The 16,395-nt window shown below is 39.1% G+C and overlaps 1 protein-coding gene across 9 annotated transcripts in view; it reads right to left on the reverse strand.

Annotated features, from left to right (window-relative positions):
- The window catches only part of ARID1B (AT-rich interaction domain 1B), a 412,333-nt gene that overhangs the window by 78,787 nt on the left and 317,151 nt on the right, over positions 1-16,395 (reverse strand). For 7 of the 9 annotated variants that reach the window (XM_070461645.1, XM_070461641.1, XM_070461637.1 and 4 more), the window contains one exon: positions 15,473-15,562. The exons of the other annotated variants lie outside the window; for them this stretch is intronic. In XM_070461645.1, the coding sequence (XP_070317746.1) occupies positions 15,473-15,562 (90 nt within the window). The remainder of the gene's footprint in view (positions 1-15,472; positions 15,563-16,395) is intronic. 9 annotated transcript variants of the gene reach the window in all.

Below are 16,395 nucleotides of genomic sequence, written 5' to 3' on the forward strand. Positions count from 1 at the left end.
GAACTATTTATATCATTTGTCCATTTTCTGTTGGCCACTCTATGTCATAACTAGGAGGTATCTCATCTTGCAGATTCAGTTGTTATTACCAAATAGCTGCATGGTTCACCAAAACTTTTGCATCTGCAATCCTATGAAAATCTGGTCCTTCAGTCTGATTAACACTGGCAAAGGCCGTACATAGTCTTGGCAGGAAAACAATGTGATCTAACTTGCATTTTCAAAAGCTAATTCCACCATCATATGCAGCATGAAGAAAGGACTGAGGGAAAGTAAGGCTAAAGGTCAGAAGACTCCTTAGGAGGTAGGGAAAGTGATACATAATATATCATCATGATTAAAGGCCAGCACCAATCCTACTAAAAAAGACTTCCACTATGGATTGTTGTTGTTATTTGCTAAGTGGGATTCAACTCATTGTGACCCTATGGACTGTAGTCTGCCATACTCCTCGGCCCACGGGATCTCCCAGGCAAGAATACTGGAGTGGGATGCCATTTCCTTCTCCAGGGGATTTTCCCAACCTAGGGATTGAAGTGCAGCTCCTGCATTGGCAGACAGGTAGATTCTTTACTGCTGAACCACCAGGGAAGCCTCCATTATGTATATAACCATATTTTTAAAAGGTTATTGAATATAGTCATAATCTAAACAAACTAATAAAAAATTAGAAGGCAGAAGTTAACAAAAATAGAAGTATTTCTACTTTTCATCCTGAATATAGAGATCTGCACATCCATTATTTGTTTCCTCATCTATAAAATAGGGACAATTATTATCTCTCTCATAAGGCTGCTGTGGGGATTAAATGAGGTGATACATGCAAAAAACTTGTAACAGTGCCTGGCACACATACACAGTGAACTTTCAATAATCACCATCTGTTACTATTATTATATGCTCAAAAAAGGAAAGCAAGAAAGGCATCATGGTATGACAGCAAGAACTAGGACATCAGTCGTGGGTCTTCCATGTTCATTGTGCAGAATACAGCAATTAACCTAGACTTTCTGCCTCTGTTTCCTCACCTGTTAAATGCAGAGAGGGAAGACATACAGTATTTATAGAGACACTTCTAGTAATCCATGATTATGGCTTGAACTTTTAAAAAAAATCTAATTCAGGTCTGTAATTTGCACGCATATTTATTTGGGGGACAGTCTTCATTTTAACCTTTATTTTGAATGAAATAAATGTTAAAATGTTTCAAAAAAATAAATTTAAACCTAGAGTTTTCTATTTATGGTGACATGTTTGATTATATTTTGCCTCCTTTAGAAAGTTATTATAAAATGGTAGGTTGTAGCACAGTTTATGAACAGAAAAACTGACGGTTAAAAGAATGAAGCCTTTAAAAAAAAAAGCTGTGTAATTTTTCTAGTTATTAACCATCTGAGTTTAGAAAACCAAACTAACTAATAAGGAAAATTTAGGAAGTTTAATTTCCCATATAGTATAAAAGGTTGTTGAACTACTAGGTGTATTATGGAATTGGCAAATAATCTAACATGGAAAAATCAAATTTTGGAAAAAACTACTAATTTAGACAATTACTATCCACATTATATAAAAGAACTTATTTGGAAATCTTAGAAACTTTATATGAAAATATGGTTTACACATTTCATCCATAAAGTATATGCAAAGAAGGTTTATATAAGTTATGTAAGCTTATATATTTTATTTTTGAATCCTTCATTATATGTGTATGTGACCACAAACATAAGTACGATCAAACTTGACGAAGTGGAAGCTCTATTCTGAGAGGAAAGGTACTGCAGTAATAGGAAACACACACAAATACACACATGCATGCATGCCATCTGTTTGGAATCAGATGTGGATTATAGAGGCTGCCTCCACTATCCACTGTGTGGACCACAGGTTCTCTTGTATAAAACAGTGAATGCATTTCCTATCCTGGCTTACAAGATCATTCTGAGAATCAAATAAGAAAAACATATGTGGCTGTACTTTTCTAAACTGAAAAACACCATGAGAATGCCATACAAAGGTATTACTGCTGCCTTTTTAGTGATGCTACAAGCCATTCACTGCGTGAGTTCTGATCTAAGCTATCACACTGGTAACTCAACCCACAATAATGACATAGAAATCTACCAGCATGCCCCAATTTTACTCCGGCATTCATGGAACTGCAGTTAAGAAAAAAATAGCATTTTTTTTTTTAAAGTAAAAGATGTGATCCTTGTCTTCGAAGAATTACAATTTAGTTAAGTAGACAATAAAACTTACCAACAGAGAAAAATGATAAAATCACAAAGTAACTGAGACAGATTCTGGGCAGCATGCTAGGTGCTGGGGATGTAAACAGTGAGCACTCAGGCTCTGCCCTGTGGACTTCACATTCTAATGGCAGAGACAGCCACCAACAAACAACTAAGAGGAAGTATGAGCAAAAGAAAACAGAAGTACAGGTACTCGGAAGGTATAGGAGAAAGACCCAATTTGGACTGGGGACAAGGGAGGTTTCCCTGAAGAAGTCCTGTTTAAGTTGAGCCCTTTGCTGAAGGTAGGATGCAGGTAAATCTAACTAGATCTGAAAAAGACTAAGAATAGGTCTGACTAGCGAAGTGGATGCCGCAATGTGCATTCCTGGAAGCCAAAGTCTGTGCATTCAGCTGAATCCCAGTGGTCACCGGGCACCCTTCTATTTGCTCTGGTCTTGTCTATGGGCTTCCCTGGTGGCTCAGATGGTAAAGCATCTGCCTGCAGTGCGGGAGACCTGGGTTGGGAAGATCCCCTGGAGAAGGAAATGGCAACCCACTCCAGTACTCTTGCCTGGAAAATTCCATGGATGGAGGAGCCTGGTAGGCTACAGTCCATGGGGTCGCAAAGAGTTGGACAGGACTGGGTGACTTCACTTTCACTTTGTCTATGGTTAGGTTAACATTTCCAATCCCTTTCTTGAAGCCTTCCACTAGCCCTGCTGCTAAATGTAAAGAGACCATGAGAAAAGGCAGAGACACCCTTAAGACAGCCTGCTCTCAACTATGTACCTCAACATCCACTTTATGCTACGAATTCATCCTTTATCATCTCTCCAGGGATATTCAAGTGTTTGTTCAAAAACTAGCCACTGACTCCATTGCTTAACAGAATGAAGCCGAAAAGTCCAGCAGTCAAGTCTCTTCAAATGTGACCTGACTATTTCTCCAGACCCATCATGTTTACATGGTCATCATGGAGTGCCCACTCTGATTCAATCACTCACACTTTTACCTCCCTTGCCTTCTTCATACATTCATCCACTTAACCAATATTTATGGACCATTTCTCATGTTCCTGGCAATGGACTATTCACTAGCCTAATAACAGTTGACATTTAATGACTAGATATTATGTGCTAATGGCTTTGTTCATTATTCTTTTAAACTTCAAAACAGCTATGAAGACACTGAGGCTCACAGAGGTTAATTCACTAAAACCACTTTCAAGTATTTTTTTTTAACCACAATCCATACTTAAGAAATATATCTTCTACCAAGATTCAATGTGTATATGTGAGTATACATATATGTTTATATATTCACATTCAGTATTCACACATACACTGTATGCTTCATAGAAAAGTTTCTACCCTGATTATGTGCAATGACCTCTGATATTTTATATATATATTTTCAACGAAAAAACCCATGCTTGAGAGGCACAGTTTGAAAACAGACTGCTAGATTGTGTCCTCTGTTGAATACTGAGTGCCTAGAGGGTCATTCACCACCATGAGACTGACATGCTCCAGTCCTTCCTGGCTCCTCCTCCTGCTGCTTCCATGGCATTCTCTGGCCTTCCAGAAAAAAAGACACTTTCCTATGCTGTATGTTAGCTGACAGAGAGCAGCTGTCACAGTTTTATCATTATTTGTAGGGGTGACTGTCTTTTCCCAGACTGTGAGCATTGAGGCTCTAAACAATCACATTCTCTTTGCATCTGTCTCCTCTGGACCAAGCCAGGTGACTGGCACAGAACTGGAACGAAATAGTAGAGGTTTTTTAATGAATAAGAAAACATCTTCATTCAGAATCCATTTACTTTTACTTTGGGAAAACAGTTTAATAAATGTGATGGTTTGGCTCCTTGTTCAGAGTATGTTCAAGTAGTCATTTGTGGCAAAAAGAAGACAGCTATTCAAGACAAGAACAATCGACGGCTGATAGCCTAATGGGCCAGAAAGCGCCATTATTTCTATCACCTAAATATCTGCCAAATGCATCCGCTCTGTCCATCTCTACTGTCACTGCAGATTCAAATTCTGGCCTCACCACTTATGGTGTCCTCACTTGCTTAGGACACTTCAGCAAGTTAACAGTCAAGCCTTAATTTCCTTCTCTGAAAAAGGTGGATGACTACTGAGTCTACCTCATAAGAGTAAATGTGAACATGCTTTGTAAAGCATACAACTTAGTGCCTGTACACAGCAGAGGCTCAGTAAGTGACAGGTATTATTATTCATATTATTTTTAAATATAACCCACCATTTATCACCCATATGAGTGACCCTAAGTTTTCAAACTAGCTTCCCTTGCCAGGCTCCCCTTCAAACCATGCACCATGGCAATGTTGGAAAGTGCTTCAAATCCCTGGACCATGGTTAATTCTCCTAGTGGCCACACCCTGTGGTCTCCTGGCAAATGGTTTGATGCCCTTGCCCAAGTGCACGCAGCTCCGTGTCACTGTGCTGGGCTGGCCGGCTCCATCCTCCACCAGAGCCAGTCATAGCTGGTGGGCAGCCTTCCTCAGTCAGCTGACTATCCAGAAACTGGTGCCCTTTTCCTGATAGCTAGTTCCAGAAATAATTGGCTGGCCATGTTAACTTGACTCAGAAAGCAGAAGCCTGTCAGTTTCAGGCCACTCAATCAATAGCTACAATAGTGGTTAGCTTTGAGCGGTGTTAAGACTCAGCGTGCATCCTTCCCAATCTTGCAGGGTCCCTAGAGCTTGCCTGCTAAGACAGCAAGCGGGGGAGTGGAAAGAGAAGAGGGGCAGGAAGAGGAAGAGAAAAAAAGCTACATGGCAAGACAGATGTCAAGAGTCCTGTCAAGTGCCTGAATAAACTCTCAGTGTAAAGAAGAAGGATCTTGATTTTTGTTTATCACTGGGTCAAAAGCACCTATGTGAATCACTAGCTTGATAACACTTATGCAATGGATAAATCAATCTATTAGGTTTTTTGAAAGGAGACTAGAGTCTGAAACGAGACTATTCTATTTCCAGTTATAAAGACAACCCCCCAGACCTTGCCCCAGATAAGGGCATACCAGTCTTCAGCTGAGGGCTTGTTGAGGAACCTTGAACTTGCGTGATAAAGGCCCAAGTTTGGCCAGACTTGTTCCCACCACCTACTAAGGGGCTAACAACTTGTTCTAAAGTTCATTCCAAAGGCACATGAGTTCATTTAGATATTTCATCATAATCTGACAATTCTTTGAACACCATTTCCCATTTACCCAATAGCTGAAAGCAGGATTGGTGATGGGGCTGCAGGACCCTATCTGGAGTCATTCAGTCTGCACGTTAAGGATGATTCTCACCAGGGTCATCCTCCTATGGATATTTGTTATCAGTTGAAAATTTCTAGACAATCTATTCTATTACATGGCAGTAGAAGTCATTCATGTTAAGTCTAGGAAAATGTTATTAATACTTCAATCTTTATACAGAGGCCAGTATTAAAGACTAAGCTGAAGAGGTTTCTGTTTTCCTTAATGTGTTTTTAAGAAAACATTACTATCTTGGAATCTTAGAAAACAGGCCTAACAAAAAATTATCATTTCTAAAATGTCTATCCACATCATTATAAGTGAGTTTTCAAGACCTTTCAAATATTTACTTCAACATGCTATTATTTGTGGTTTATTAAGCGGGTATTTTTCCTGGTTTAGAAAAAAATGCTATATGATGCTCTTACTTGCAAAACAGAAAATTCTTATAGAAAAGAAAAATCCACAGTGACTGTCTAAACCTTGGCAGATCAAAAAAAAATTTTTTTAAGGAAATGATTTATGTATTCATTATAAACAATCACATTTTCCATGTAAGAGATAAAATGAATACAGAATATTTTTGTGATGTGAATGAATAAGGAAAAATTCTTCACTGGACAAGACAGAGATATAGCTTATCTTTAAGAATATTTTAAAAATTCTCAGGAATAGATGAAATTATACTTAGGCTTTAAGGCATATCTGGAGGAGATGCTCCACGGAAAAACAGAGAGGAAAGCTCCTTGAATCCAATAGGCAATGACGGGCTGTCACAACTCCAAAAGAGTCATTGATGGATTAAAGGGCCATCCACAGAAAATGCATCTCTAAGTTGAAGGGTGTCAGAAGACTGACTTAGAAAGTCAAATAAATAATGGAGCAAATACAAGGAATTTCAGAAAATTAAAATGGAAGGCATTTAAACGTGGACCTAAGCCTCCAACTGTGTATCCTTTCCTTGTTCATGCAAGACAACAAATTCTGCAATGTAAGCAATGGAGACCTTAAATCCTGATGGAAAAAACAGCGTTAAGCACAAGACCCAGATCATGGTTCGCCCCATCCATCAAAGAGAAGAGCAAAGAGAGAGCACGAGTGCTCCAGCTACTGCAGGGGAGCGGCGAGCCCAGCACCAAGTCCACATGAGCATGGCGCCTTGTCAGCAGGGCCTCCTGAGTACGGCCAGGACACCCACAGAACACCCAAGGCTCCAAAAGCCACCAAAAGGCAAGGCACGTTTCTCCTTTGCACATGGATGGTTTTATTTTCATGTTGGCATCTGTTAAACATTCACTGAAGAACTGCCTTGTTTCTTCAGGGCAGGTCAATAAAAGATGTTTCCCCACATGTGTGAAATCACGGTCACACACTGCACCACCTTAGCAGAGGCTCCGACTATAAACACAGAACCATTTCTCATCACAAATAGGTGTCAGATTCCCATTTGGAGAGAAAAATAGATTTTAAAGAATATTCTTGTTACATTTTAATATCTTCAGTGTTCAGTTGCCTGCCTGCTTCTCTTCACAATATGAACTGCTCCAAGGAAGACAGAAACTAATGACCCATTCAAGGCTCTAACCCAGGCCCCCCAGTGTTCTCCCAGCTGTGCTTTCAGGTTAACTGGCACAATCGCTCTCTCTCCCTTTCCTGTCACCACCGTACCCTCTATTCAGAGGCACAGACGACAGCATCTAAGTTCTCCCCACTCAACCCCATGAAGCCCTCTCAGCTACTGACATCATCTATCATCGCGAAAATCAGAGTCAGGGGAGGGACTGGACTGACTACCCAGATGGCAGATGGGAGCAAAATATTTGGCCTTTCCTTATATAATTATTTGGAATTTAGCTGCAAAAGTCAACTTCAGTGCTGAGGGTGAAGCCAATTTTATGTGTCCCTACATGCTGGAAGAAGCAAAGAAATCACTTTTCCGGGCTTTCAACCCAGTCTCACCTCAGTCAACTCTGACTGATGCTTGATTACTAGTATTTGCACCATGCTTTGGAATAGGTACCTTTTCGATACAAGGTTGCATTTGACCCATGCGACAAATCCATGGGACACTTTGATCCCCATTTTACAAATAAAGAAGAAGAAATTCAATTACTTGTCCAAGGTCACAAAACCAGTTAGTGGTAAGTTTGTACCTAAACTCAGATTTTGGGTTCCAAATTCCCTGAAGATTAAGATGAGGAAAAGAATGCATCTAAGAGGCACTGTAGTAAGACACTGACCAAGGCCCCATGGTCCTGGTCCTCACAGAGCTCTCCCTGGGGAAAGAGCTCCAGCAGTAACTCCTCCCGGGGTCCTGAGCACTGCCTGCCTGCACAGGACGGTGCTGGCCTATCAGGCGATGCTTCCTTCTTTGTGCTGGCAGGAAACTCGGACAGGACTCAAGGACCTACTAGGTGTCAGGCCGTTTGGAGGATATGAAAGATTAGTAAAGATGGGCCAGGGGGCCACAGGTCGGCGAGGGAGGAGGGTTGAGGAGTGGGTGGCAAAAGGGTTGGAGAGCAGTGCACACGAAGATCCCAGAAGACCATGGCTGGAGACCATGAGGCAGGAGTGATGAGAGCGAGCCCAGAAAGGGAGGCTGGGTGGGTCAGACGGCGCCCCGTAACCAAGCACAGGAAGGCCTTCCTCCAAAGGCGGAGGCAAGTTCTTAAAGGCTGTTATCAAGGGATGACATGGTGTCCCCAGTCTTCTGGAGAGACCATTCTGGAGGCAGCCCGCAAAGCGGAGTGGAGGGAGCAAAGCTGACAGGAAGAGTGTCTGGGAGGTGCTGACGGAGCCTCGGGGCCTGGGCTGGGGTCCTGCCAGCGAAAGCCAAGAAAAGGAGGACGTGAGAAACCACCGAGGGGCGGAGTCTGCAGAACGGGGTGACTAGCGTAGAGCTGATAGGAGAGAAAAAGACATCAAGGATGCCTTCTAGCTTTCTGGCTTGGGGAACAAAGCAGACGGCAGTCTTTCACTGAGGTACAGACCCATAAAGCACAGGAGAAAACATGTTCTTATAAATAAGGGCACACAATACACAATGCTGAATTTACCTAAGATCCAGATGTTCTCAAATACTTTCACGGAAGAATGATGAGCCAATTACAAATGAGTGTTAACTATTAGAAACAAGCTTTAATTGGCAATTCAAAAAAATTACTGCACATACAAAAGTAACAAAACTATGCTTCTTTTAAAATATTCTAAAATTCAGACTGATGATTCTACAATGAACACAAATTGATTTTTATTGTAGTGGTATTTATTTCCCCAAGCTCTTTGGTGAACAGATCTCTAGATAGCAGACTTAATAGGAATTCAACGCTAACCCTCATACAATTCCTATACTGCTATTCCCTTCATTACTGACTAGCTTCCGCTTGGTCCACAATCCAGCCCAGAGGCAGAGTTCTGGGGCTGAAGAAATTAGAAACAACTTCTTAGATAGTCTCTCTTGTACAGTACCTCCCATTTGAGTTTATTTTCATCTGCTACCGATTATAAAAAAGGGATCCTCAATTAAGAGTGGAGGCTAAATTAATTGCATCTGGGGGTGAGGGTAGACTGTCATGAATGCCTTAACATGCTGATCTACTATATTTACACAACAAGGCTTGAGGAAAGGAATCTATTTTCTCTTTTTGATAATACCCTTGTCCTGAAAGGCAGCATCATTTGACAGTTAGTATGCTCACAATGTAAGTGATAAGAACACCTTTACATGCAAGAACAATTAGACAGGTTGACTGGGAGATCCTTCTCTGACAACCAGGGAACCTATGAACCATCTGAGCATCTGCAGACTGACCATCACACTGAAAACTGAGAACCTCAGAGAAAGAGCGACAAAATAATTTCTATAGTTTGCACACACACACAAAATCCCATTTCCAACTCCGTAACCATTATCTCGGTGGTCTCTTCCATTTCTGTACTTACTGGTTAATCCATTCTTGACAACTAAGTTAGGTCAATTAAGATGTACAAAAATAATTTTAAAAATTTCAAAACTGATTTTTGGTGTGAATATCACCAGGAAATAGCCAACAGCATTAAAAACTTTTCCAAAGTTTTACTTATTTCCCGCTAAATATTCTGGGGTTGTAAAGAGCATGGTTGGCCTCTGGACAGCACACTTTACTGTGAGGCTCCAGGTGCGAGCACCCCACCTCAGACTGACACTGTGTCTGTATGATTGTAGAAATATTTCTGGAAGAATGTAAGACAGAAGTGGTGGCTTTAACCTGGTGCAAGAGAGAGAAACACTATGCTACAGCAAATGACTTACAATGGTAAAACTGAAAGAAGACATCAATATGGTACGCTTTTTGTTTTCCTTTTTTTTTCCATTTATTTTTATTAGTTGGAGGCTAATTAGTTTCAGAGCAAGAAACATTTTGTTCTTTGTTTGTTCTGTGCTCTGAATAGATCTGAAACTTCTGAATGGTTGTGAAGGCTGAATTATTTCCTGTCGCTCAACTTAATCTTTGTTGAGCACCTAGTATATAGAAGGTGCCACTGTAGCATAAGGTGCAGGGCATAAATAAGATTTGGTTCTGGCCCTCAAGAGTTCAGTCTAACCTACAGAAAGACACTGGATTTACTTTAAGAGATCTCTTTTCTGCCCTTCCCATTAAAAAGGAAGAGAAAGATTTACCCCATGCAAATAGAATGTGCTTAGAAATTTGATGAGGAATTCTATTCATATGCTGAAAAGCTAACATACACCATTAAAGAGTGGGAATAAAACTATATCAAGGCAGTTAACATTTGGGATTAATAACAGAACATAGACACATTCTATTCAATCTACTTAAAATATCTAAGTTTGAAACCTTATATTTCGAAGTACACAGATTCTGATTCACCTTCTTATGGTAGCACACAAAAAGGACATCTAAATGCCGGAGCTCACCATTCTGCCACACACTTTTTCTGGAAAATGGCACTATTTGTGTTTATAAAAATGGAGCTACTGACAAATATCACTGTGAATATCAGATTCCAAAGATGAGAATTTTGTGATTCATCTGACAAACAGCTGTCAAGAACGAAGCTTGGCTGGATTAAATACTAAAAATACGTAAAACTGCAATATTTTGTGATTTTTTTCCTTGTCCTGAAACTACAGAGTAGCTACACAACTTGTCTAGCCTAATTTTGGCACCACTCATACAGTAAAAGACAATTCTCAATTAGGTACAGTAATACTGTAGACTTATAACTACAAACCTATTTAAACAGTTGAGAGAGGAAGAAAGGTTGTCCTGTACCTGGACAAGAATGAAGGCTGGGGATGGGGGAACACGATAATTCTGGAAAATCTCACCCAGGACGCCCTCCTTACGGTCACGGAATGGTGCCTAAGTACTGCCTCCAGCAACAGAATATATTTCCTAGCACATCACAGTCCGGGAGCACCATCAATTCTGCCTGCAAGCCATATCCAAAAGGGAAGGTTCTTAGTGGTTCTGCTTTCAGCATATCTCAAGGACTAATTAAATCCTCATTACTACCTTCTAATTATTCAAATACTATGGGATTACACTAAGGAAGTCCCTGCTGGCATACTAGATGAAAAGGGTTAAATAACCTATGTTGATTTTGAGAATCCAGATCTAGTTCAGACCTTCAGAAAACCACTAGCACTAACATGAATATTTAACTAGACACCACTGTGAAAATTAAAAGGGAATTCAATTAAAAGGTTTTCAAAAAATTAATTCTGAACCTCTCTACATCTGTCCAAATAAATAAGCCTTCTCGAAACGTTTTCACCTAATTGCTAATCCAATAAACTAGAAGGGCATTTGCTAGTTTCATTAAGCTTAACGTTTTACAGAGGTTAAAAATGTGATCATTTTGATGTTAATAATAATTATACTTATTTATCTACTCAGATGGCTATCCTATATTCCCTGTGAGAAAATAGGACAATCTACTAGTAAGCCATTTCTTACTCCCTTTTTCAAATTTTAAGATAAATATGTTAAAGACTAAGAAATAAGGATAAAGTGAATCTAAATATGTTGGTTACAATTTTCTTGTAAAATATATTTCAGTATTTTAGGGTTATCTTAACTATTCTTCCAATGCCTTAGTTTGTATAATTCATAGTATTTGATTTTTTGGGTGAGAGCATGTTGCTATATGAGGTCTAGAGAGAAAAGATTTGGCTTAAATAAAAACCAATGACAATACTAAGCTGAAGTTTTGATGTTTTAAAAAAACAAACATATCAGTAATGAAAAAGTTAATACCAAAGAATCTGAACTAATTTTTTTTTTATTCACTTAGTAAGAAGCACCACATAATATGCAAACAGGATAGTATAAATCAAGTTTTATGCTGCAAAGTACATGAAACATAGAGGAGACAATACTTCATAAGGATAAAGAAGTCAATAGATCTCCAAAGTGTCTCCCTCCTTTCTGTAAATTCTGATGGCCATACCCACATACACCTTTGTAGATGGAAAATAGAAAACTATAGATACACTTATTTTTGCCTACACACAATGTGGGGAAATGAATTTGTGACTGCTGCCTTTTGATATACTTGACACCAGGACCACCAGGGAAAGAGGGGGTGGGCACTGCAGGGCCCCAGGTCTAGATGGAGCACGGACTCTGTGCTCAACCTCGGGACAAGGAGATGGCCTTGCTGCTGCCAGCACTGTTCGGACCCTAGGACAGCCTCAGACTTGCAAAATTCTCAACAGGGTATGTAATTTATTAATAAATGTTCTTCCTGAATGGGAATACAAAGATCAACCCCCCCGAAATGACAGCAGAGCAAGACAGCAGCTTCTGAGCCTGAAGGGATGCAGCGCCAGGGTGGCAGGTGAGCTAGGCTGACCCCCACAGGGAGTGTGGGAAGGACCCAGACACTGCACCCCACAGGAAAGCGGGCTTTCCTGAGTCTCTCATTTTGTGCAGGTATCTCTGGGCAAGTGTGTTTCTGGATTCTCCACCATTAAAGTCAATCTATCTCCTATGGGTATATTGAAGAAAATGTGTATAATTGTGGAATTTTACTCTCTTATAATCTTAATTGTTAAAACAAATAAGTGTAAAAGGAAGTGTTTAGCTTGGTTATGTTAGCACTCAGCAGTAAAGAGGCTGTGCCTTATCTTGTCTATCAGGGTCCATGGTTTCTGAGAAAGAATACATTTTTAAAAATAAGATGCCAACTCAGCAATATATTTTTTTCCTCTTCTTTCATTACTTCCTTAAATAAGGGGCGAGGGTATATAAATTATAAAGGTATAAAGTAAGTTAAATTACGTGGGAATCAATACTGGGGAATTTCATAGTAAGGGTTTTCTTAGATTTACTTTGCACTATATATATTGTTGGAACATACCAAATGATGGTAAAACAAACAAAAAATGCTTTTCATTATTGTATCAAATCATTAAAATGATTATGTCATCTGCCATTAGAACACATGATCAAGTGTGATCAGGTAAGAGCTAACATATCCTCCTAGATTTATAAAGTCATTTAAAAAAAGTACTTGTTACCCAATTTTAGAGGAAATTTAACTCTTACATGGCAAAGCACCATCCAAGGGATGCACATGGGGCTTCCAGCACAGTCTCAGGGAAGTTAGAAGAACACGTTCATAAAAATCAATTCAGATTTAGCAAATTATAAAAGTCATCTTTTATTATTTGAAGGAAATGGTCATTAAAACTAGACAGGTTCAGTTATGCATCCACTACTAGTTACCTAAATCACACTAGACATAAGAGGGGGAAAAAACCCCAAACAATCAACAAGTGGTTTCCATGCAGTGACACCAGAGGAACACCCTGGATTTTGTCTTGCAAATGTATTCATTTAGGTTAAAACTTTGATTTAACTACATTTCCTGTCATCTTGTTCTTCACATTTGGCATTCTACATTTTCAGATTTCTTAAATGTTTATCAGGTGGAAGGGACTGAAAAGACAATGGAGAATGTAGAAGAGGGGTTCTTTTTCAGTTTGTAGCAATAAAGGTTTATTGTAGGATTTCCAAATAAAGTACCTCTTATCTTCTGATGCTTACAAAGTAAGCAGAATTCTCCCAGTAGGAATGACGTTACAGGGTTATGGTGAAAATGAAACAACAAATATCTTCATTTTAGCTCTGGGTCTGGCCTGAGTGGGCTTTCAGCACAGGATAATTTCCTCTATTCTTTTTTAATTCACTTCCTTGACCCAGTACCACAAGGTAGGTACAACCGATAGCCACGAAAAGGGACTCTGGGGAAACTCCCACTGGCTTGGCTCCAGTGCTCCTTCCAGAAGCGTCTGTCATGTTTCCCAGACAACAGAGCCATAGGGGAGTTAACACAGAACAAGCAATTTATAGAGACGATGTGACATACAAGACCAATTTATAGGAGGCCACAGTGGGAAGTTTACAGAGAAACAAGTACACACATCACACAATTATTAAAACACACTAGAGTATCATTACGAAGTAGTGGTTCTCAAGTATGGTCCCTGGATCAGCAGCATCAGCAGCACTGAGGAACTGGTCGGAGATGCAGGTTTTCTGATGCAGAATCAGAAACCTGCAGTGTGGCCTCACAATTCGGCTTAACAAGTTCTCCAGATGGTTCTCATGCACTCTAAAGCTTAAAAACCATTACTACTCCATTATTAAAACATATCGCAGTATTTTGATAAGGGAATTAAAGTATTAACTGCACATTAAATGATAATAAAAAGTTAAATATGTAAAGGTATTAGAAATTAAAATTTCATTTTATTCCTACTAAACATTCATTTTAACACAAATGAGGTATAGATAAGGGTAATCCATCTTTTTATTGGTATTACTTTCTAAATAATACATTGCTGAGTTTTTAATATGTAAAATAACTGAAACTTCATCTAATTAGAAACAAATCATCATCTTTACAACTCATACAGAAATAATTATAAACATTAGGGGTCAGGAACCTTTAAATATTAGCTACCAAGCCGGCAACTTTTGTCTTCTGGGCAAGTGAGAGAAGAAGGGGAGTGAAGGAACGTGGCATCTCTATTGGGGGAGGGTGGTGCGGAGCAGGCAGGCAAGGCTTGACTCATGGGCAGTAGGAGGTGGTGATCAGGCACAGCACTAGATGGTATAGCACACTTGTAAATCCTATCTACACTCATCCAGACTAAATCCTAGCTACACTCATCCGGACTAAAATCACCATCTCCACCATCAATAAGAGTAACTTTTCCTCCAAAAGGGGGAAGAAAGACAGAAGCAAATAGATAAAGGCCTAAGGCCTCAGTCAAGGCAAGAATATATGGGGGTCAACTTGTAGAACTGAGGAAAAGGTCAGAGTCTGCAGATGCGGGATAACCTGAATGCTCAGGAAAAGCTCACACTGCTTTTTCTGGCTCGGACACTAACTAGTCTCTGAGAATAAGAAGGTCATATAGAACCTCTATGGTCCTCAATTTCTTTATTCATAAATTGAGATGAATGGACTCTACAGTCTTCCAGGTCAGCTCCATTTCTAAGATCCTATAATCCTAAAATATAAGGTTTTACTATGCATTTAAAAGTTTACTGTTAAATATCATGGGAAAAGTAAATGGCCAAAATAGCTAAACAGATGCACTTTACTTCATTAGGACCAATACCAAAATTGACTCATCAATAGTCATTTTTACACAGCTAGATCAACTATCAGACAGCAGTTATGTTTAAACTATCCTTCCTGGTTCTATGTGGACATGCAGATTCTCTGGAGCTTGAACTGGGATTTGGTAAAACCACCCAATCTACCAGAACCCATCCTTCTTTTCAGTATTTATTGTTATATGTCGGTTCTTAGGTATTTCTTTCATCCGATGAGAAAACATAATAGCTTTTTAAAAAAATGTGTATAAGGAGGTACCTAGGTAAGCAAACTCATTTAAACCTTATATACTCAAAAGACAAACGTATGTAAGATATGAACTGAAGACCAACCTCTTTCCTGTGGCATTGGTGACTGGCTCAAGGCAGGATGAGAACTGGATTCTGACTGGCTCCCAGGTGGCTGAGGGGGCATCTGACTTCCTGTAAAAACACAGGAGAGGAAGTGGGGATAGGGAACCCTCTGCAATAATGTTACAATTGTGCAAAACCAAGACACAGTTAAATGCATTTAATCTTCATGATCACAAAAGGTATTGCTCCACAAAGAAAAACATACAGCTCAAAGAGAGTTATATCTTATACTTTTTTTTTGTAAAACGAAGAGGAAACAGGCATAAACATCTTTATCAAATCACTTACTGAAAAGTTCAATTTTCTACTGTATGAGTTCCCAAATTCACAAATCAACCTACAAGCTCAAATCTCTTAATACACACTTCTACAATACATTTAACAAAATCCGAGACTGATGAAGTCAACTCAGACTCCCAAGTTTAAACTAGCTTCTAAGTGGGCAGGCAGCATAGTGTCCAACAATCTTTTATGAGTAATATTTACTTAATATAGCAATAAAAACTTACTTCTAAAAAACTTCTAAGTCAATCAGAGATTCAACAAAAACTTAGAAGGAAAGCTCAATTAAAAGACACACAACTATAAAGTATAGTGTACATTCTGCATCTTTTAATCTTTATTGCTAATACAGCGATAGTGTCTATTTGCCAACTGTTTGATTTCCATTTAATTTTTGCTTTTTGTCTTTTCAAACTATAAGGTAAGCGCCATGAGACAGGAATCAAGTTGTTTACTCCTTTAGTCCCTCCATCAGCATAACAAATAATTAATAAATCTTTTGTTATTTCATGGTCCTTAATATGACAATAGGAATTAAAGCAAAACACTTTAATTAACTTTATTAAAATAAAACAAAAATTTTTATTTTATTAACTAAAGACAGATAGTGAATTATATGA

Source organism: Odocoileus virginianus, chromosome 34 (genome assembly GCF_023699985.2).
Source record: "Odocoileus virginianus isolate 20LAN1187 ecotype Illinois chromosome 34, Ovbor_1.2, whole genome shotgun sequence".
NCBI lineage: Eukaryota > Metazoa > Chordata > Mammalia > Artiodactyla > Cervidae > Odocoileus > Odocoileus virginianus.